The sequence below is a fragment of the Phaethon lepturus genome, unplaced genomic scaffold, assembly GCF_000687285.1.
Source record: "Phaethon lepturus isolate BGI_N335 unplaced genomic scaffold, ASM68728v1 scaffold17990, whole genome shotgun sequence".
In the NCBI taxonomy this organism is placed as follows: domain Eukaryota; kingdom Metazoa; phylum Chordata; class Aves; order Phaethontiformes; family Phaethontidae; genus Phaethon; species Phaethon lepturus.
This window is the reverse complement of record NW_010512791.1, coordinates 52,920-77,026: the sequence shown is the minus strand read 5'-3', so window position 1 is coordinate 77,026 and position 24,107 is coordinate 52,920. Positions and strand designations below refer to the sequence as shown.

Genomic DNA, 24,107 nt, shown 5'->3' with positions numbered 1-24,107 from the left:
GTCCTTGGCCTTCGTATTTTGTGCAGAATGCAGTGCTGTCAGCATGTATCCAGTGTGGTGTTTAATGGGTTGGACCTCTTGGAATAGGTGAAGGAATTCCTGAAATATGGTTGTGTTTTTTCAAGGAGCTGATTTGATAGCAATTTGTCATTGCTGAGAAAGAGAGCGGAAACAAACTTATGTTCAGTTGAACTGTAATTAATGTCTGCGTGTTTCTATGCAATGATACCTTAGAAGTAAAAGGTACAAGTGAAGACTACTTTTTTTGTGCTTGAAGCTGCCAAATTTCACTATCTACTTGTAATTGATGGAAATGGGCACCCAATCACTTACACAAAGTTGGAATGTACACCCCAAAGTTTGACCAGCAGTAATGTGATAGGCAGTAGTCACTTGTGTCTGTTTCATATGGTAGTCTTAAGTTGCTGAAGCTACATGAAGTTTGAGAATTGCTGTTTTAGGCTTAATCATCCAAGTAATTTTGTGAATGTAAGCATGATGTCTGCCTTTTCTGCTTGCTGCTGATCTCTTTGCCTTTCCACTGTATTGCAGTGATTTGTGAGAATTATTTATAGGGTGTGGACATGTAGAACTCATTTTAAGTCTCAGTAGGCTATTAACTTTACTTGGCAGTCAAACTTCACACATCTGTTACTTAAACTCTTGACCTGAAACTTACTGATTCATGCTGTCAATATTTTTGCCTATTGGAGATACTGGAATTTGGAAATGTTGGGTAGAATCTACATGAAGGTTGTGCTTAGCTTTAGGTATCACTTTCAATCTCTGAAAATAATTTTGTAAAAGAACTGAGGCAGGAGATAAAATTTTGGGAGAATCTTCTGTCATTTCAAAAATAAAAGGTTTGTGTTGGTTTGGCCTCATAAGGCTAGTAAAATGCTGCTGTAGAATTTTAATGAACTCAGTGGTTCAAAGCTGAAAAATAGCAAGCCACATCTAAATGCAGTGTTAAAACCACTACAGTTTTGCATTTGAATATTGTTTTGACAGATCTAGTAACACTGTAATTTTTTTGTTTCTCTATTTTTAACAAATACAGAACCTGTATGGTCAAAGCTAATGTCTCATTCTTACAGATGGCACTAATAACAATGCTTCCTTTGTTAGTATATACAGAATTACAGCTTGAATTACTTCAGTGCTACAATGTGCTTTATACCCTGCAACTTACAGATGCAGATCTTTCATGTAAAAAAGGTGAAATATTTTTTAGAAAGGTACATGGGGTAAATGCTTATGTAGAATGGTGCTCTAGAATGTCCACCCATGTCAGACCTGCGTGTCGGTTGCATGTTTGTATTATAAAGAGTCTTTTGCAAGTCTGGTCTAATACATAGTCAGAAGTTTTCTACAGGCAGGTTTGGGAATGTCATCGCCTTTCTAGAAATGCAAGTGTATAGGATGGAGTGACTTAGGGTGAAAGTGTCAGTGTTTCAATATTTGTAAAAGGTTAACATTTGAAATTACAGTTTCAAATATTTATTGACCAAAATGTTAGCTTGAGAGGACTTCTGTGGTAAAATAATCATAGGATGGTTTTGTAAGTCGTAGCCTTAAGTAGCAGTCTGCATTTGCCTTTTTAGATGCTTATGCAATTGAGGGTCTGCAACTTAAAATTTTACTAAGCTACCAATGGTGTGCATACTATGTTATGGTATGGCAAAGTAGCGACATGTAGCTTTGAGGACTTCTCACAAGTACAGAGTAGATGTGCTTGCTGCTGAGGAGTTTCTCTTATCTCTTCTGGGGAAAAGGCAGTAGCATATTTTTGTATGTAACAGTGAATACCATGTGTACGTTGGTTTGAAACCCCTGAGCTATGTAGTTACTATGCTCGTATTTTGTGAGATGTAATAAATGAATGGTTTGGTGAATTTAAGTCGTTATTTTTCAGGGTAAAATTTAGGCAACTTTATAGTATGATCTTGTTCTCTTAGTTGTACTTTAAAGCATAAATTTCCATGGTAAAAGCAGCTTTTCTGTAAAATGTAGAGTTGAACTAGTGGTTATTAAAAATATATTCGTAGAGTGAATTATGTAATTGAGAAGTAGGGAATGTTGCATTTGAAAGATTGACACATCTGTGTGATTTTGTGAGTTGTTGTGTCAGAGCAGCTGACAGCTCTTAGTTACTTCTGAAATTCCTGAACATCATATAAACAGTATACTTTGTAAATTTTGTTTGTTTCATGTGTTATATGGAATATTGAAAAATCACCTTTTGCTATTCAGAATTTGTTCAGAGTGAAATAACTCTTGAGAATCTTTCAGCAGTCCTTTACTGAGAAATCAAGAGCTGAGAACACAGCATAAGAGCATTCTTACAAAAGAAGCAACCTGTAGATATTTCTGTCCAGGTCAGGTAATGCCTGGAGCCTTACTGCACGTACCAGTGCACTAGAAAATTATACATGCCCTGTGTATACTGGACTTAACTTGCCTCTCTCTGGAGAAAAGGAATTCAGGCTAAAGTTAGGGCTCTTTGGAGACACCAATTAAGAGGAAAATTGACAGACTTAAGTCTTCAGCACAGGGCAATATATACTGATGACTATCATACTGTTTTAAATCAGCAGTTTCAAAATTATGCTTTGGGGACTCTAACCTTTAAGTCACTTCAGCAAAACTTTCAATTGAGAGCAGGTAAAACTAGTAAGCAACAAAACATTTAAATTGTAGTGATGTTTGTTTTCTATTGTGTTTTTTATTTTTAAAACCTCTGTCAAATCTGAAATTATAAACTGGTGTGTAAAGAAAACAGTTGCTGGATACAATTGATAATCTTGGATTATTAAAACTTCAAAACTGGACCCTCAGTTCTCTGTATGTAAAGAAAGAAATCTCGCCTTATGTGTCATCCCGCTGAAGTTAAATGCAGTGGTCTAATTTGGGCTATTTTTGTAGGTCATTTGGTGGGGCAAATAGGGCACGTCAATAAAGATTATGCCAGTATTTTATGTTTTGATAATCCTGACTGAGGGTGCAGTTGAAGAAATTTGGAAAAAAGCAGTGATGTTATTAGCATCTTCATTCTCACTTCCTGATTTTCCTTTCTGGAAAAATAAACAGTGCAATGCTTCAGATTCAGAAACTAGTTAATTTTGATGCTTGTCCATAGTCAAAAACCAGTACTTTTTATTGTTACATATTTGATGGTACACAGAGGTCCTAAGGCAGGCTTTCTTTTTAAGTGTTGGGAATAAGAAAAGTCAGTAACTCCACCTCATTGTTAACTTCATCTGAATAGTTAAAAATGGGTTCATATTAATAAAAGCTTTCCTACAGGAAATAATTCAGACATGAAGGAGCAGTTTCATATGAAACTGGATAGCTTCATAATTTATAAATGCAATAATAAACTGAATTACAGGGTTATATGCTAATCTTGCACTTGAGCCATTTGAGGTAAAATGTTTACCTGTCTCTGGAGGGTTTTTTTTACTATAATGAAGGAATTTGTTAGTATGAATTTATATCCAGAATGGTTGTTACCCACTTGTTTCTTTTCTTACTTTATGAAATGTAGTCTGTTACGTATTACATCTGAGCTAACATTTTATGTAACCCTGCTCCTATGATGATTTAAATGTTAAAATCGTGTGCACTGAATTTCTTGTTAATAGAGAACTTGTTACAATATTTGGAAGCTGTTCATTTTAAAGTTATTCTGTGAATGGTGGTTGCGATAATCGGTGATAATCTTTTACTTATACTAGAAAACTGACTTTATAAAAAAAGTCAAATTTACTATTTTTAAGAATTATGACTTGTTAATTTTGTTTTTATACACTATAGGATATGTTTTGGAGTTGCAGACAAAGTATCTTTGCTGAAATGAAGAAGAAATTTTCACAGGTAGACAGATGAAATCAACTTATCAAATGATAACCACGATACATAGTAACAGCATGGTGCTGTAGCTTTTATTTATTTCTTAACATGAGCACGACCTGTTGAAATTTTGTGCATGTTCTCAAATACAAAGATTATGGACATGTTAAGTGCAGTCTTAACAGTAGAAGCCTCAAACTGAGTATGTGTTTACATGCTTTTACACTGGTGTGTGAGTTTTTGGCCCTTTAGCTTTTCGTTAAAAAAAAATGGAATTGTGTAGCTGTCATATCAGATTATGTAATTATTAAAATTAAGTTTTATGTTTACTTCGTGGACTCAGTTTGGTAACAGCCTGTCAAAATAGTTTAGAAGCCTATTGCTGGCCAGTATTGCCTTTTACACTATTTTTATAGTAACGTGGCTGCCAACGAGATGTTTGCATTGTTGTCTGATAGTTTAGATGGTGTATGTGAATGCTTGCCATGGGTAGAGTTGGACTGAGGTTATTTTTGCTTTATCTATTTACTATGAACAACTTGAAGCAGTGGCAGTGCGAATGATGGCTTAATACCCTTTGCTATACTAACTCTTGAATTAATACCCTTTGCTATACTAACTCTTGAATTAAATTAAAACTCAGTCTGTCAGAATTACATCTGTGAACAAGGAAGAGAGGATTTGTTGGACATGGAACATCCAGCAACCCGACTAGCAAATCTTCTGTAATCTTCTATAATTTGTTTGCTTAATGTTATTTCCATCCGTCAGATACTGTGTGTCTAATTATTTTCAGTAGCAATTCCAATGTAAGTGACAACTGATTCACTATCAAAGGTACTGGAGAAAGTGAGTAGGAGTTAAATTTATAGGTATCTTCTGCAGAGAGGAGGAGAGTTAAGGTGTTGGTTATGTAAAGGCAATAGGAGAACAAGGAATTTGAGTTTCCAGTGGATAACTTCTGTTCCTGACCTGCTCATATACAGTAGCAGGTCAAGTTGTAGGATCAGTATGGAGTTACTTTGGGAATCATTAAATCTGAGTTAATTTACATTTTCCTAGGTGAAGCCAGAAATGCCTCTTAACCTCTCTGCACTGTTCTATAGAAGAGAGTGGCCTTCCAGCCAGAGCAAGCCTCTGCCATTGATGGGGAATCTGGGCCATAAGTGTAGGTTGATCTTATTAGTTTGTTGGATTTTAGCTGCTGCTCATCTTCTACAGAAGAATCAAGAAAGTAGACCACTGAACAAGCTTCATCTTCTGTTTTGTAACCACACAATGAAAGAGACAAATTGTGTGCTTGTTGTTTAGCCAAAAAAAGAAAAACTAAAAATTGAAGAATGAAACTGTGCTGGGAAAGTTAAATGAGAGAATCCAGGAGAAGTAATCACTGGTGAAATTTAATTTTAGTCTACTCAAAATGCAGTCCTGTGTGTCTTGGTGCTATGGGTGAAAGTGAGGCTATAATATGTCAAAATTACTTTGACTTCTAAATTGTATTTTATTCTTAATGTGCAGTTAATGTTTCAGAAGAATAGTTCTTCCTGTCTTCTTGCAAAGTAGCTCATGAACCTAAAATTCTCCAGTAAAGATTAAACGTATGAAGATGAAGTGGTGCAGATTTGCTGGAAATGGTGCCTTGTATCTTTTTGAGCATGCAGTTAATGAAAATTTCCACACAGGAGCTTACATTTGATAAGCTTAGTGAAATTGGACTTTGAAGAAAATCACAGTCTACAGCCAACTAATGTAATACAGATGGGGGGGTCATCATTTTTCTGATAATGATAGGAATAGGTACTGCAGTCAGCTAACACTTTATTTTATAGTTGCGTGAAGACTGTCAGCTGATCTTGAAATTTTGTAAAATGAAGGGATGCAGCATCAGCTAAGATGTTTCTGTTCCTTTTTAAAAGTTTTGATGATGTAAGCGCTCTCATAACGGGCTACCACTTTGGTGGTGGTGATCTGTGTTGTGAGGCTGGTTTTGTAGAAATTCAAGGGATGCTGAAGTTGTTTGGATCTTCTTTGTAGTTCTTTATTCTCTAGAAGATGCTTGTGACATGGCTGACGGTATTAGCGTGAACAGAGTTCTTGCTATTTATTAATGTGTTTATCCACCCAAAATTGTGATAGTACTGCATGTATCTTTTTGCCTTTGTAGATGATGTTCCCTTTAGCCACGGGCTGAGATTTGGGTGCTCTGACATGCATTACTAATGCTTTCTGTGTGTTACAAGTTCATAAGGCTGAGTCCTTGGGGACTAATTACTCCTTTTACTGACCTGAGGCTTTCTTGTGTGACCTGTATTTAAATACTAGTTGTTTCTTACTGTTCTACAACTTCAGATAATTGAGAGAATTAATTGCTTGTGCTTAGGTCTTTGACTTTCTGGGTTTTCAGTGTTGGAAAGCATTGGGAAAATGCTATTTTCTTGGCTTATTGCTATTTCATTGCCACCTTCATTCAAGATTTCTATTTTTCTGATTTCAGATACATTGAAGTTTCTGTTAAAAGTATCTGTACTTTGACTAGTAGCCGTTTGGCAATGTTAATTTTCTTACTCTGTTCAGGCGGAAAAATTTCTCCTGTGACTCATGCAGTGGTGGATTTAGCAGAAGAAAGTTAGTGGCTTGATTATGAAACTTCCTCTTTAATGGTCAGCTTCCAAGATTATTTGGAAGCTTGCAGATTTTCTGGGTTGCATTCCTAAAAATCAGAAAAGGTATACTTCTACCTCAGCAGGATTTATGATCATGTCAAAGCAAAATGTGAGCTTGAAGTGGTGATTTGAAAGTCTGTTCCTGATTTGAAGCAGTCTCCTATCTGCTTACAGGCTGAAATTCTGTGCAGAACTTGAGCAGTTTATCTTTCTACATGATGATGCAACCGTCCAAATTCCTTCTAGTTCTCTAAAAATGGAGCTTGTTTTTACATTGGTTTTCCAAAACTGGAAGGTTCTTAATTTTCTTATTCTTGCTTTCAAAAATAAACTCCAGTTTTAGGATCCTTAGGTTTTGAAAGTATACCACATCTTACTCGCAAAGTTGTGTTTTGTTTTTCCAGTTAAACTCCAAAGTGTTCTTGGCTTTACTCATGAATTGTTGCCTGCTGTCATTTCAGGTGGAAAGTGCTGCTGAGGAACCCAGGGTGCTGTGTATAATACAAGATACCACAAATTCCAAGACAGTGAATGAGCGTGTTACCTTGAACCTGCCAGCCTCCACACAACTTAAAAGGCTGTTTGAAGATGTGGCTTCAAAAGTGGGCTATGTGAATGGAACTTTTGATTTAGTGTGGGGAAATGGAGATAGTGTAACTGATACGGTATGGCAAAAGTGCACTTCTTTTCCTCTTGATAGCAAACATTTAAATCCTCAACTTACACAAAAGTGCTATCTGTATTGCCAAGTGCTCATTTAATTCCTGTAAAAATCTGTAGTAGGCGCACCAGAGCGGACTGACACCACTATTTTGATTTGGCTGAATTTTATTTTGTATTATGTCTATGTTTTAGTCTCAAAATGTGCTCTTAATTGATATATGCATTTAATCATTAAACAAAAGAAACTAATATGATCACTGAGATATGTAATGCTAGTTTTCATTATCAGTATTTTTAATAATAATACCCATGATAATTAATCTCTGTTTCCCGTGGTCTTGTTTGAGAAATGCTTGTTCTCAACAGAAGCATGCTGTGTAGTCACTTCCCATGTTTCTTACACATAACTGAATTTATTATATACAAAAAATATGGTTAATGTCACTTCTGTGCTTTATTGTAAATCAGTGTTGGTCTTAGTTAATATTATTTCTATAGATGTACCTAGAAAACTTCATAAGATTCCTTAAGAAATAGATATTAGTTTATTTCAGGTCATGTTTATGCTTGCTGAACTTCTTTCCCTCCCCTTAAAAAAAAAGTGTATGGAAGCTGTGTAGGACACTAGATGATTTGATGTTCTCCAAGAAACTTGTAGACCAGTGTCTTGACTCCTGAATAAATTAAGCAACTTCTAAGTGTTGAATTGTACTGTAATACTTAATTTACACTGTTTCTTAAACTGTTCCCAAGTTCTTTCAGTATTAATGATGAGTATGTTTTGTTTATACTGGATAATTACTTATTTTGATTTCACCTTAGTGTGTCAGAAGCTACCTCAAGCAATGAATGGAATCTGTTAATTGTGTATAGATCTGGGTTTGTGGGGGGTTTTTTGGGTTTTTTTAAAAGTGTCAGTTTTTTGGTTTTGCTTTTTTTTAGCAGACTCCAATAGATCAGAACAGTGACAGAACTATTCTTGATGCTGGTTTTGAGCCAGGCAAGAAGAACTTTCTTCATTTGACAGACAAAGATGGTGAGCAGCCTCATATAATGCCGGTAAGCAAAATCTTCGCTCAGCTATATAAGCTATAGTGTTGGGGGGAGAGAGGTGTATCTTCTGTGTATTGCTCTTGTGAGATCAGAAAATGAAATAAAATTGGCCTGTATATTTCATACAATAAGCTTCTTCAGGAGCCTTCTCAACAGACTTTTAGACTACTATGTTACACTTCTAGGTTTCTCCTGAGTAGGACCAATTCCATTAGTAATGATTTGCTGTCAGTTATTACTCATGCTTGGCAAATATTTATGTAATGCTTTGCTGTGAGTAGTTTCCTAAGGTTATATAATTAATTATCTCTGACATGTCTAGAGATAAGTCTTAACAATACAGGTTTAATCACATACCTAATCCTTTTCCTCTGTGTGTTTGAAAGCAACTATTAGGCCACTCTGACAGAATTCTCAGAAATGGCAGTCCTGTATCAACAGCAGTTACCTACTGCGAAATTTACCTTTAAGGGAAAAAAAAATACATGTATAAAAGAAGAGTTTTCTGTGTTGCTAGAAGCAATGGTCTGCCATAACAAAATATTGAAATTTCCTATTTCCCAAATATTTGTTGCAGTGAAAAGTAAACACAGCTGCAGTTTATTCACATCAGGGATTGGATAGACTAGTGATATATTGAGATTTATTACTCAGTGCTCATGTTAGCATAATGCTGGCCTACTTAGCCTTTGTTGTGGCCATAATTATATGAAAGGGGACACACGCACCTTGCCATGTTTAAATAATTGTGCACAAGATCAGAATGTGAGGGTGATTCTGACAGAATATTGAACTGTAATTTTTATACCTGAAGAAAAAGAAAAATGTCATTCTGTATTTCAGTGCAGAAAACTTGAGATACACGAGATGCTAAACTGCAAACTGGCTTGTTGTATGCATTATGGTACTATATTTGATTATACAGTACTCTAAAGGGCATTTTCTTCCACTAATGCAAAGAACGATTTCTCAAGTGGTTGAGAATTCAGAGGGCACAAAGTTGCTCAAGCAACTGTATATTTGCAATTTTGTAAGATTTGTGTCATACACTAGCAAAATTGATTTCTTAGCACAAGAGGAAGTAGTAAAACTTGTAGATGCTTCAGTAAAAATTTGATGTCTTATTTTTGCATAAAATTAGCATATTTATGTTTTTAGGAGGAGTCGGGTACAACAGATGACAGCGCACAAGACAGGTTTATAGGCCCTCTTCCAAGAGAAGGCTCTGTTGGCTGTACCAATGACTATGTCAGTCAAAGCTACTCTTACTCTTCAGTCCTGAGCAAATCGGAGACAGGTATAGTGTTCTCTCTTGTAAAGGCAATGCTAATTTGTAATTATTTTAGCGTATTTTCAAATAGCAGCACTTCAAGATTTTTGAAATAAATTTCAAGTTATTTAAAAAACCCCATATCACTAACTACATTTTCCAGCATGTTTTCTACAATATTCTCACACCACTTTGGGGAACAGAAGAGCTGTATCCCATTCTTTTCTTACTTGTGACAGTGCAATTCAAAATCTGTCAGGGGCCCTCCTTTGAAGTATTAATCAGCTACTGTGTCCCTAATTGAGTAGTCAGGATTGTATTACCAAAAAGTCCTCAGTCAAGCTGTGTGTTCACTCTCAGCTTAATGAGTACTTGAAACTCTGTTACAGAGGGGCTGTTGCCAAATCTCTGCACACCAGCTGTTAACTGAAGTCTTCTTTCTGTAGCCCCTGGTTGCAGTTTCTCTGCCTGCATTGTGATTCCCCGAGGTTCATCTCCTGCTGCCTGGCTCCCTCTGGAAGGGAGGCTGGCTGGGTGCCTTTGCTGCACAGGGGAGCAGGAGGAGATAGCAAGTTATAGCTCAGTAATGAGACAAACTCCTGATACTAAATTTGTTGAGCAGACACAAAGGACGTTCATATTACACCAATTCATGCATGTTCAAAAACTTTTTTGAGATGAGAAAGTTTATCTGCCAAATACCTTTTTTTATTTAATATAGCTATGAAAAGATGGTCTGTATAGGGTAATAAATAAAATACACATGTTCTAACTCAGTCTCTTCAGAGAGGATGCCTGTGTTATGCATGGACTAGCTGCCTTTTCACTAGTAGGGAACTGAGATTTTTTTTTTCATACTTTCTGAGAGCTTCAGAGTATTAATAGGCATGTTTAATTTCTTTATTACACTTTAAGTATTTAATTTCTTTATTACCCTTTATATACACTTCAGTATATGCTGCTTGCTTATCAACTTGTTAATATTATATATTTTGGAGAACACCTGAAAATGACAGATGAATTATAAGTAAATAATTCCCTTTTCAGCTAATAAAAATGACACTGATTTTTAGTAGCTGTTTTAACTGGTTAATATGGGAGAAGGTTTTGGAATAGACATGTGCATGAGCACTTTAGATTTTTTTTTTTTAATAGTTCTGAGATGATAGTACAAACCAATGCAGATACAAATTATATTTACATTATAGCTAGAGTATTTTTTGTTGACAGGTAATAAGTAAGCTAGTACACAATGTTTCTTAAATTCTAGATTCTTATGTAAAATATTTAAATCAACTATTAAAATATTTATGATTACTCACATCCCAATTGGTGCCGTATTTAGCATTAAATATTGGTTATTATTGTAAGATATAATTCATGATCACTAAAATAGCTTTGTGTCATTCAGGGAAGTTACTTCTGTTGTGTAAACTATTATTCTCTTGCTCTCAGAAATGAGCAATTGTAATATTCCCTCAATTTTTACAGTGCAAATAACAACAAATGACAACAGCTGGATGAAGTTCTTAAATAAACATTATCACAGAATTGTTTTCTTGTCAAATGTTTTAACCCTTAAAGTGATTTCCCATCTTTTTGTGTTGCTTCCATCTCATTCTTGTATTTTTAGGTTATGTGGGGCTAGTGAATCAAGCAATGACTTGCTACTTGAACAGCCTTCTACAAACACTTTTCATGACTCCTGAATTTAGAAATGCATTATATAAGTGAGTATATATAATCAAAACCTGTTCTTAAATTTGTCCCGGTATATATTGGTAGGAGACCCTTTTGAATTCCTCCTGTCAAAATTTCCATGTTTGGATACTGAAAAGCATACTTGGAAGTCAAGATGGATAGACTATTATAAATTATATCTGCTTAAAAGCTTTAGATTTTTAGTAAAATACTAAGATATGTTGTTGGTTGTGGCATGGATGAGCTTTTTAAAGAATTTGCCCCATCTTGAAAGCATCCAACTTAGTAACAAACTTGAAATTAAGTGCAGTGTCTGTCTGTATTTGTGCAGTGAATGGCTTAAAAATTATTTCATTTGTTTGCGTTAGGTTTGTACATTTAAGGAATAGTATTGTCATTTACTGTAGAAATGGAGATCAATTCCATTTGACTTTTGCTAAGAAACAGAGCTTCAGGTAGCCTCGGCAATATGGCAGACCTCTTGAAATGTAATAAATGCTGATTTAAATACCTTTTTGAGTAATGTTTTTAAAGCATTTTTTCAAATATCTTGTGTTATGAATAGATGGGAATTTGAAGAATCTGAAGAGGATCCTGTGACAAGTATCCCCTACCAGCTTCAAAGACTATTTGTTTTACTGCAGACCAGCAAAAAAAGAGCAATTGAAACAACAGATGTTACACGGAGTTTTGGATGGGATAGTAGTGAGGGTAATATGCAGCTATTAAGCTTGTGTGATATGCTTCAGCAGCTGCCTGTTAGGGGCCTGAACTGCTGTCAATGAGGAAAAATACCAGAATAATTAAAAATAATAATTAGAATCCACTTTGTTTCAATGGAAACAAAATAGCCTGAATGCATACTTTGTGGAGTGTGTTTTGGTGGGGTGGTTTTTTGTTTGGTTTTTTTGGGTGGTTTTTGTGTTTTAATAAATTACATCTGTGAGTTTTAGGCTGTTAAAAAAAAGCATTATATCTTTGTAATTAAGCAATGTTACAGCTGTTAATTGTTTCTAAAGAAGTAGCTTTTTCTGAGAAACTTTCATCTATTTTGAATCACAGATGTCAAATGCACATGTTCCACTTAAGTAGAAAATAATTTCAATAACTCCATAAAATCAAACACTGTATTTGTCTTTTTGACATTTGTGTAGTGTAATTTTGCTCCATAACCTGGTGATTTTTCCATGGAGTAATCACATGATGATAAGGAGTTGAAAATGGACTTTTAGAGAATCAGCACAAAGTGGGAAATGTCAGAACCAGTTTATTTTATAACAGTGCATATTAGCATTTCTGTATTTTTTACATATTCTTGCAATTCTTGTCTATGCATAAACGTTGTGAGCAAGCTGGCTGCTTATTTTTCTGACTTAACTTGAGAGGCAGCTGCTTGTGGAATTGAACACTGGCCCAATAGTGAATAATATTGTAAATAATGGGTACAGACTTAAACAAATTTCTAGCTTTTTAGGAAGTGTTCTCAGGCTACAGTTAGTATTGGGGCTAATTGTTTTAATTAAGATGAATTTCAATTTCTAACAGCATGGCAGCAACATGATGTACAGGAGCTTTGTAGAGTCATGTTTGATGCTTTGGAGCAGAAATGGAAGCAAACAGAACAGGTAAGTGTATAATAACTTTCTTCTGTTCATTAAGCAGTGTGGTATTGCTGTGGGTTTTGTTCTGTTTTTTGAAGGACGATTGTGAAAAATGTTAACGGAATTTTAAATATCAGGTTATTCAAAGTCTGCAATGGCTGCCAGTTTTCTTGTTTGATGCAGTAGTAAAGGCACTATAATGTATGCCTTTCAGGAGTGTATTGCTTGATGTTTTCCTTGCCCAGTTAAAAGTGGACTATTCTGAACTCGGGATACTTGGTCTTTATTTCAAGCACAGAAAGTTGATTGTGTAACTCCTGTGATAAGCTTCCTCGCTGTGACAGTATTTATTAAGCTACATTGCAAGCTCTTGAAGTTCAAGCCCACTCTTCTAACGTAGGAGAAAGTTAGGAATATATTCATAACCCATGCTATGTTCTGATAAGCAGCCAATTTGTTGTAGGCCAATTTTCAGATTTGTAGATAGGCAAACTTTTTTTATTTTTCTGCACCTACCTCTGGAGACACAGGGAAGGACTTGCAGTATCAATCTGTTAATGATATCTGCAAGATCAGGCTTCTTTTTAAAACATAGACTTCAATTTTGGTACCTTTGTAGTCACTCTTAAGACATGACCATAAAGACAGGGTGAAGCTTATATAACATGATTTGAGAAGCTCATTTGATACTTGTTTTGTGCAGTGGTGGACTAGGGAAAAACAAGAAATCAAGAGGTGGATGTGCTGCTGGGGAATGATATTCTAAATGTGTAGCTATGCAATTAAGACTTAATTAAAGGTATTTTCTTGCAAAACAAAGAAAGAAAAAATATATTCTGTTTCATTTGTTTAAAGCTCTGTTGAATATCTGTTTGTTTCAGGCCGATCTTATAAATCAACTATATCAAGGCAAACTGAAGGACTATGTAAGATGTCTAGAATGTGGCTATGAAGGCTGGAGAATTGACACTTACCTGGATATTCCTTTGGTCATCCGGCCGTATGGCTCCAACCAGGCGTTTGCTAGCGTGGTGTGTACTATTATGCTGACTAATAGTGCATCCATACACACATAGAATACATAATGCGACAGTGGTATAATTTGTTACATGGTAAGTATCATCCTAGATACTCCATCTTGGGGTGTTCGTCTTTGTGCAGTGAACCAGCTAGCAAGTTCTAGAAGATTTTTTTTTGGCTTTTTGGTTTATTTTTTGTTTTGTTTTTTCTTTTGCCCTTCAATGAGTCCTACTGGTGCATGTATAAGGGGAGGGGAAATGCAACTTTATTGCCTTAGGGCTGCAGTAATAAATTATTTTCTTCCTGATAAAATCTTCAGCTTTCACCCGAGATATTTTTATGAGATCACTTAAGTTTTATTTGGGTTGTTATCTTTATTGATACATCTGCTAAATTTTCATAGCGTTGTTGAAAATCTTAGTGAAAGAACAGAACGCTGGCTCAGAACTTTTAGTTTAATTGCCATGTTGTTGCTGTGCTTTTTAAAGTTCACTTCTTAAATACCATATGCTTTTAACAAGCGATGTGATGATGATAAAAAATGCTATCGTACATCAGTGTTCTTGGTCACTTTTGCTCCAGCATTACTGATGTTGGCAAGCATATATATTCCTTAGTAAATCTGTGGAAGGTTTTTTTTGTTTTATTTTTTCCACCCCCCTAAAAAGAAGTGATTACAAATTGTGAAATTCCACTGTTGTGGCTTAAAATACCTGTACCATGGATGAAATTGTAAGAAAAAATAAGAATAAATAAAACAAGTCTTTCAGTAAAGGTTGTTTTAAACAAACACTTGTTGTGTAATTGGCTTACCAGGATTATTTATTCTCTGTAAAGTGCTTTTCCTTTTGGATTTAGTATGCTGACAATATTTTTTAAGCACTAATAGTTTGTAGTTCTTAACAGTAATTCTGTTAAGATTTGTTAGAATTAGGCTAAACTGCAGTGTATGTCCAAAGTACTTCATATTTTAAAACTTTAAATACTGATCTTGAGAAGGAGTAAAGATGAGGGACATTGATCTCACAAAAGGATTCAAGTTAAAGTCCTTTGAATTCTTTTTAATATTGCATTAAAATTTTTAGAACTATCCAGCTAATTGAAGCTGTATTTTGAGCTGCCATTCCATTGATACAGATTGATGTTTTATGTAGATGGCTTCCCTTTTCACCATTTAAAACTGATTTCTAGCAATACTTCCAAAAACAAATGCTTTGCTGTAGTTTTTATTCAATGATGAGATTTTTCTGATCTATTAAAGCAGTGAAAACAATTCAGTCCATGTAGTTGTATTCCGCATTTAACAATGCATTGTACATGTGTCTCAAATTGAATTTTTTTTCTTTTGTAGAGAAGTCTATAGTCAAATGCTTAAAAAAGAGACATTGTATATTTGTAAAAACACAGAAAGCTTGGACAATTACGAAGTTAAATATCAGATTACTTTTAGCAGTATTTGATACTTCTCCTGTAAATCAACATTTACTGGGTTTACTACATTGAGGAAAATAGCTTTAAGATTTTTACTACACAGAGTTACATGGTTGCAATTTGTACTGATACTTCAATTTTTGAGCTTTTTTAATTCGTATTCTGATTATATTCAGTTGATTCTCCTCCCTGCATTTGTATTATAGCAGATGTAATTTTTAGTTTTGTAGTCTTCAACAGTGGGGAGAGATGGAGGATACTTGCTTTTGGAGAAGGGAAAAATCGCCTGTTTCTAAATGGAATTCTCTGAAGGTAGTATCCTCCATTGATCCATAGATGATGGTGATATAGTAGGCGTAGGTAAAAGGGTATGAGAGATCAAAAACTTCACACATGCGCTAATAGGGCTTATAGAAGGGAATGTAAAACTTTTTAGACCTTGCTAGTCAGCTCCTGAGGGAACTTGCAGCAGGCGACACAACCCAAGATAGGGGATCTAAGGAGGATACTACCTTCAAAGAACTCTAGTTAGAGGTAAGTGATTTTCCATTACTTTCTAATAAGAGAGAATGGATGTATGAGCTTTAAGTAAGGTTAATCTGTAGAATGACACATAAAGTGTATTATCCCACTGTTCGACATTGTGTACTACCAAAAAAATGTAGATACCTGGAATGTTGCATCTATCTATCTATCTATATATATATTGCTTCTTAAATATATGGGAACGTTGAAGAACTGGGAAGAATAATGTTATGCTTTCTTTATGTTCTAATATGAAGTAATTCTGAAATCCTTCAGTATGTTTTTAAGGTTTGCATTTTGAAATTTTCCAATTCCCCACTCCATTCCCCAAGTTCATGTAGTAAGACTACATAGCTACAAACTCATTAGGGAATCTCGGAGGCACTGAGATCTTGCCAGTATGTATCTCAAGATAGTTTCTGAAAAAGTACTTACACTATCTGCATTGTTCAATGGCATGGTTTAAAAAAAACCTGAGTCAGTCTTTTCTTGAGGTCAGTAGAAACATAGACATAGCATATATAGCTTATTTTACGGTGGTAAACAGGAGCAGCAGTTCACCTAGTGATTTTTGTAGGTGCTAGTATCTTTTGTAAAGATGCCTGAATTTAACAGCATTAGCTAAAAATATAAGCTAAAAAGATTTTTTTTTGATTGTTAAGACAAAAATTTTGCAAGATGAAGAACAGCTGAGAGAAGAGTGGCTGCAGTGGGGAACTAGCTGGCATGCTGAAATTATGTTACTAGAAAACAATGTGAATTGCTTTGTAATAACAGAAGGCTAGTAATAATACAAGTATTCTGGAGATGTAGCAAGTACAGTTCTGTTTTGTTAATTGTTGTTAGTTTTCACCATCTTCTGTATGTTAGCTTATCTTTTGTGGATGTAAGTATGCATACAAGTAGACCTTTTTCCAGCAGAAATTAATTTGGACTTCTGGGTGAACTTACTTTGTTGTGTCATTGCCAGACTAAAACTGTTGAAGGCCATTAGAATATGGATGATAATGATGTTTACTTTTTTTAAGCTAGAATGGTAACAAGAAGGTCTCGTGGTTTTAGTTGAGCGTAATCTTTGGACATGGGAAAACTAGATGAGCTCTGAAAATCTGAGACGGCAGTTAGTTTCTGTTTTTTCCATGAACAGTTTTGCCTAATTATTTATTGCGTAACTCTTCATAAAGGTTCTACTGCTGCTGTTCATGGGTTTTATACAAATGCTTGCAGCAAGACACATGTCAAACTATTGACTGTATCATAATGCATTTTTGTGGAGAAGCGTCCTAGGTGCCTATCTTTAGCCAGGCAATAATTAGTTTGAACTGTTTGTTATGGCATTTTAGTGTGCTAACTGTTACAAATCTCATGATCAGAATATTAAAAACTAGTTATACTCAGAACTTGGCTGGACAAGGCCCTGAGCAATGTGCTTTAAGTTGGACCTGCTTTGAGCAGGGAGTTAGGATCAGATGACCCGGACTCCAGAAGTCTCTTTCAGCCTATGTTGTTGTTTTGATTCTATTAACTATAAAAAAGTTTAAATAGCCTTTGTCATACTATTGATTGATCTTTTATGGTATATTTTGGATTGTGTGTGTGTTTAGAATGTTGGAATGCTTAGTAGCTCTAAGACTACATAATAGTTAACCTCTTCGAAGATAACTTCAAAGGTAACATTTGCTCTAAAAGTGGAGTTGCACAAAAATGGGGGATGTCATGCGATAGGTTGTGCAGCATAGGAGCTTTATCACTGGTTTTGCTGACTAAACTGTCAGAGTAGAAAATGGTGAACTGCATTAGGATAGGAATTGTATTAAGAAAAATCCTAATCAGCAGAACTAACTTTAGAGTAAAGTTTACATAGGAGAAAACTGGAGGAGATAAATGCATGAACCTGAGGAAAAGATGTTCCTTATACAAGGACTGAAAAATACATGGATATTCATATAGCTTAAAAATAATGGAGTTTCAAGAGTTTTAATTAGGTTTTTCAAAGCACAGCTGTCTGCGTGGTAAGCAGCGAAACCCCAAGAGTAATGTCATAATACTTTATTAATTTTTTGGGGGTCTGAAGGATCATCACTTTTTTCCGTATGTAAAAAATTATAGTATGTTTCATTGTTAAATTGCACATCACATGAGTCCACGTAAGCATTACATAATATTTTATGTCCCATCATTCATATATTTCCATTCATTCATGTTGCTGCATGAATTCAACTTTTTACTCACTGAAAATACATTTTTATTGTCTTAACTGGCATTTGCCTCATAAGAGAGAGTTCTCTGGTCATTATGTAATGTCTTCTATATTTCATGTTTTCTGTGTTGGTTATTAACTGTTTTGCTTTTATTTAAATAGTTCTGAATGTTAATTCCTGAACTAGTTGAGGTAGCAGAGTAGTAGTCAGGCACTACTTATGCAGTAATCTGTTTCCTCCCCTTGCTTTTTAAGCAGGGTTATAGCTTGCGTAGTCTTCTTTCTTACATTTTAGAATGAGATTCCTCACACTTCAGTGCATAATCTTACTAAACATTAACTATTTGTTGCCCTTGAGTAAAAAGCAGCTCAACTGCTGTAGTGTTTAGGAAGTAAATACATAGACAGTAGTTCAATTCAGACTAAAATATTGCCGAGAGTCTCTCTGCCTAAGAGCTATGATTTCAGGACTGTTGAAAGACTTTTCTGGCTGAATCCGAAAATGGTGATGTGAGTTGACTGCCTTTCATGTACAGTCATTGTGTTCAGTCTGGCACACTTTTCATTTGTGAGTAGTTGTCAACTGGAATACAGTCCTTTTTAAAAAACATCCTTTCTCTTATAACAGCAGTAGAGCTTTTCTAAAACATTTGGTTTATTATTGTTTTTGCTGCTTTCCTGAGTTTTCAGACAGAAAGAAGGGAAGAATTCAAGGCTTCTTGAAGAACTTGGCGTATCCTTAATTTCCTCCCAGTGTGACTTATCAAACATGGTTTAGATAGTAATCTTAAATTCTGTGCCAGCCATGTTACAATTGGTGAGTTTACTCTGCCTAGTTAAGTCCCCTCTTACTCAGAGTTCAGGGAACAGCTACACTCATAAGAGATGATGATTTTTAAAGCATTGTTTCTGTTGATTTTTTCTTTAAACTGAATGTCTAAATATGCAAGTGGTATTTGTTTTCACCTTCATAAGTGAACAGAAAACTTCTGGGTTCCACTTGGAGTTCAGAAACCCAAAGCCTATCGGCTTGAAAGGTGATTGGGTTAAAGGCTTTAACTTAAAATCTCTGGGTAAAATTGTTCACTGAATCCTCCTCAATATTCTTAGTGAATTTTGTTGGAACAAGTTTGTTCTCAGGTATATACAACTTCTCTACAATGTCATTGTTGCAGATGATGTTAGGGGGAGGACTAATGATCAGTCTGGTTGTATTTTGAATATTCTTTGCTATAGTGAGGAGCAAAGTAGAAATCATTAAGCTTCTGGATATAAGGATTAGTGACAGATCTTTTAGGCAGCTGCCACAGAACAAAATTCCACTTATTGGTCAGTTGCTTCATAAGGTTTATCCTGGGAAGCTAGTTGTGTTTTTATAGGAGATGGCCATATCTCACTCTCACAACTTTGGGAGTGGAGCTCAAATATTCCCCCTCCCTCCTTTCCTCACCTTTCACTTGAAGTAACATCTTCAAATGTAGTTTCCTAAGTCCCTTTGTAGAGTGGGACTAAGACTGTCTTCAGGCAGGGCACTGAGGAACCGAGTAGCATTTTTTCCCTGCTGCCTCCCCCCACCCTGGTAATTCGTGGATGATATCTATTGGGAAAATCTCTTCTTGAAATACAGAAGAACTATCTCAAAATTCTGGGAGGACAGGGCCAAAGCAGGGTTAAAAATAAGCTCATTTTCACAGCAGTTGATTGAATAAACGTGACTGAATGTGATGTGCAAGATAACAGGTGTAAATGTCATTTTATATTGTATGTTTATTAAAAAAGGGACAATTTGAATTCATCAGATACTGAATGGAATATGGTTAGCAGTAACTTGTGGTTTGACCATTTAATCTTGGGCTGGGTAGAAAGGTTGTTTTCTCTTAATAGTTTCCTAACTCTGTGTCTGTACCAAAGTTTGTCAATCAAATTTTGCTTGTAGATTTAATTGAAGTAATTTGTATGTGTTTGCAATTTTATTGTAAATCTCTCATTCTGATTTATACCTACATAGTTAAACACTTTTTAAAAATCAGGTAACATCTTTTTATTATTAGGAAGAAGCACTGCATGCTTTCATTCAGCCCGAAATTCTTGATGGCCCCAATCAGTATTTTTGTGAACGATGTAAGAAGAAATGTGATGCAAGGAAGGTAAAACTGTCAAAATCATTTGCGAAAATGACTTTTGGTAAATACCTATCCTGACAATAGTAGTATAATCTTGTCTTCACTTTATTTAGGGTCTGCGGTTCTTGCATTTTCCGTATCTGCTGACATTACAGCTGAAGAGATTCGACTTCGATTATACCACTATGCACAGAATTAAACTCAACGATCGTATGACTTTTCCTGAAGAGTTAGATATGAGTGTCTTCATTGATGTTGAAGATGAGGTAAAGTGCTTGGTTTCAGAGAAAAGTCTCTAACTTTAAGTTTCTCATTGAGAAAATTAAGATGTCGGTCTAATAAACCCATTTTAACGATGATATTATTATTCTCCATAAGATATTTTTTAGCCATTGCAATGATTTAATTTGAAGCTTTTAAGTCTGTGAGAATTTTTTGTTACATTGAAAAGGAAGAATGTTCCCTAATCGCTATAGAGTTTCCATGCTTGAATAAGAAGATGTTTCTGACTTCTTGTATCTTCACGAGTGATTTAAAAGCACAGATCTTAAAGCTTCTACGTATGTTTCAGTCTGGATTTACAGTATATTTTTTAAACCTGTGTTTGAATCTGTTTTGGTCGCAAGAGGTGATGTAAAGTTCTGAAGCTCTGAACACTGAGGTTAGTCCAGAAAACATCAATGACTAATTCGTTCCCTCTGACTCAGTGTTGTGTATGCTGTAGAAATGACATTTGTAAAATTTTATTTGTCGCTTGTATCTTCTGGATTTTAACTTTTCTGGTTTTGGCCAAAATTCATGTTGTGCAATTACATTCACCAAAAAGTATATTTAATGTGCCTTCTGCATTAAAGACTAAATTTATTCCTCTAGTTCCATTCCTGAAAATGTTATGTCACTTTGCTAGCTTGTAGTGGTCTAAGAGAAATACTGCATTGATACGCATATGGAGAAGCTTTTCTGACTCTATACAAACCTTTGGTTTATGAAGTATGCCATTTAAGCAATTCGATGCCTCTCAAAGTGTTACTGGGGTCACTAAATGAGAATGAAGATTGATCTGGGAGAATAGAACTTGAGACAAAATTAACAACTGTCAGACAATCGACAGAATTATCCAGAGGAAAGAGCATCAGGGAAAAGATGGATATACTGACTTGTACTGAATGAACTGCATTCACAGTGTTGTTGACATCATGCAAATTTTAAGCTAATAAAACACTAATCAGTCTTACTGTAATACCTTGACTCTGTCCAGTGAGTTGAAATGGAAAAAAAACCTTAGTGGATGAAAACATTTCCAGTCAAATCACTTCTGATTAACAGCGCCGTGTTATAATAGGATTTGTTATCTGATGCTAGACTTCCAGGTATTTAATTGAATTAACTAGTAAATGGAACAGGTAGTAACAGGTAAAATCTTGTCAAGTATGAAACCAGGTAATTACCATTCAGTTGCACACAAGATGTGAAAATACTAATCTAAGAGGTGGACTGAAGACAGTTACTAACAGAAACAAGTCAGTTCTCGATGCTGAATTGCAGAGGTCTTTAGGTCTTTGAGGAGTTTCATTGTTTTGCAGATGGAATTTTTTCATTTCACAAATGTATTGCTATTTCTTGTTCTGTGTAACTTTAAATGTTGTATAATACTAGCATGTATGTCTTATTTTTAAGAAGTCTCCTCAGACTGAGAGTTGCACTGATAGTGGAGCTGAAAATGAAGGCAGTTGTCACAGTGATCAAATGAGCAATGATTTTTCTAACGATGATGGAGTTGATGAAGGAATCTGCCTCGAAAGCAATAGTGCAGCAGAAAGAATTTCTAAAGCTGGCAGTGAAAAGGTATGTTTAAAAAATACTGTACTGGGTCTGATTGGGATGGAGGTAATTTTCTTCATAGCAGCCCATGTGGTGCTTTCTTTTGGATTTGTGACTAAAACAGTGTTGACAGCACACCAGTGTGTTAACTCTTGTTGAACACTGTGCTCAGCACCAGGGGCACTCTCTGTTTCTCATTCTGCCCTTGTGATGAGTAGGGCTAGGAATGGGCAAGAGGCTGGAAGGGGGACATAGCTGGGACAACTGACATGAGTTGACCAGAGGGATATTCCATGACATATTCCCTGCTGTGTAATGTCATGCTCAGCAGTAAAAACTGGGGACTTTCCAAAGTAGCTGTTGCTCAGAGATTGGCTAGGCATTGGTCTGCTGGTAGGAGGTGGTGAGTAATTGCCTTTGCATCACTGCATCATTTCCCACCCCTTCCCTTCACTTATTAAACTGTCATTGTCTCCAACAACAAGTTTTCTCACTTTTGCCCTGCTGTTAGACTGAGAATTCCCAGATAACTTATTTTGGCAGCAGATGCTCAAACTGAAGACTGCTTTGTCTTGTGACCAGTGTTTTTTCTTTGAGATTAACTGTCAAAGGCTTCGCAGCTTTGAGGGCAGAAGTGTCTTGCAGTTCAGTAAGAGAAGATTGGAAAGTTTTGATCAGTCTCTGCCATTCATTTCTTGTCCTTACAAAAACGGTCGTATAGATGAGGCCATGGGTCTAAATGTTAAATATTCAGTCATCTTGAGTTAATACAAAGGAATTGAGCAGCAAGTCAGTCTAGGATAGCAGTCACCCTTCTCTGCGACATGAAGATTAGCAGAGATCTTTGATAAACCTAATTGAGTTTCTTGCCAATACAAAATTCCTCAGAAAAACTTGAGTTTTATGGTAATGTCTACAATGTATGTTTCATGGATTGTTAATTTAGTGAACTCATCTGAAACTTGGCCAATAGCTTTTATTCAGACTTGTTAGGAAGCTGTTTGGCTCTAACTTTCATAAATATTTAAGGGCTGACTTGCATTTTAATCTACAGGTCTGTACCTGTTTACATTTACCTTAAACCGTTTGAGAGGGATTTTTTATAAATGTTCTGAATACTGTCAATCTTAGCTGGAAAAAAGAAATTAATAGATAGGCACTTGACTGGAGCAGGGACAGAGTATTGTAGTGTATCTGTAATGCATATGTCACATCCTAGTATTGACAGTAGCTTTGGCCAATTAATTCATACTGCTTGTTCCCAAGGCAACCTAGCTGTCAAGCCACGTTGTTAGCTTTTTGGCTTGGATATCTTAATGATGGACGCAGTATATGCTAAGAATTTACAGAGAATTTCCTCTATATAATCTAAAAATATTTAATTCTTGTAACACTTGTGTGAGTCAGTATTGTTCAGTTCTGTTTTCTTAATGTATGCACAGCACTGAAGGTATGTCCTTAGTACCCTTTATAAAGGTTTATGACAGCAAACTCGGAGCGCTGTGAGAGAAATTAATGCAGAGTGCTGATTAGTTTCTTGTGTGGAGATAAGTTTAATACCTAGCTAGCATAAGAATTGACAAATTCAGAGCTCGTACAGAAGAGAAGTAACAGTAATGCATTAAGACAGTTCAAAAGTGTTTCCACGTTTTTTTCCTTAAGTTGTTTGGTCTTTCTTCTCTCTCTTCCTACCAGCAAAAGGGGAGTTTCCTGTTTAATTATTACACACTCTTGTATAATGTTTAGCATATCAGGGCTCTGATTTTGTTCAGTGTCTGTTGCTGTAAAGCATTTTTATTATACAGAGCTCTTTTGTAACATATAATTGTTTATATATTTGGGTCTGTGTAATTGTTTTAAAACTTTTTAATATGATCGTTTGGTTACCTTTTCTTAATATATATCACACCTTTTTCTTCTCTCCCCAGAGTTCTTTACTGTATGAGCTCTTTTCTGTTATGGTTCATTCTGGAAGTGCTGCTGGTGGCCATTATTACGCTTGTATAAAGTCTTTCAGTGATGACCAGTGGTATAGCTTTAATGATCAGCATGTTAGCAAGGTAAAAATAATATTTTTTTAGTTATCTTGTCTACTCATAGATGAACCAATAAATTTGTATTTTGCATGTGATTTTTTTCACTTAAACATAATGAATCTGGTTTTATTTGTAGGTATTTCAAGCA

At 35.4% G+C, this 24,107-nt stretch overlaps 1 protein-coding gene across 1 annotated transcript in view; it reads left to right on the top strand.

Annotated features, from left to right (window-relative positions):
- Window positions 1–3,467: 3,467 nt before the first annotated feature.
- The window catches only part of USP47 (ubiquitin specific peptidase 47), a 42,828-nt gene continuing 22,188 nt past the window's right edge, over window positions 3,468–24,107 (top strand). The window contains exons 1-13 of the mRNA XM_010288223.1: window positions 3,468–3,501; window positions 3,815–3,876; window positions 6,977–7,180; window positions 8,124–8,237; window positions 9,390–9,528; window positions 11,135–11,231; window positions 11,768–11,913; window positions 12,748–12,827; window positions 13,685–13,834; window positions 20,031–20,126; window positions 20,216–20,368; window positions 21,780–21,947; window positions 23,852–23,983. Coding sequence (XP_010286525.1) covers window positions 3,468–3,501; window positions 3,815–3,876; window positions 6,977–7,180; window positions 8,124–8,237; window positions 9,390–9,528; window positions 11,135–11,231; window positions 11,768–11,913; window positions 12,748–12,827; window positions 13,685–13,834; window positions 20,031–20,126; window positions 20,216–20,368; window positions 21,780–21,947; window positions 23,852–23,983 — 1,575 coding nt within the window. The remainder of the gene's footprint in view (window positions 3,502–3,814; window positions 3,877–6,976; window positions 7,181–8,123; window positions 8,238–9,389; window positions 9,529–11,134; window positions 11,232–11,767; window positions 11,914–12,747; window positions 12,828–13,684; window positions 13,835–20,030; window positions 20,127–20,215; window positions 20,369–21,779; window positions 21,948–23,851; window positions 23,984–24,107) is intronic.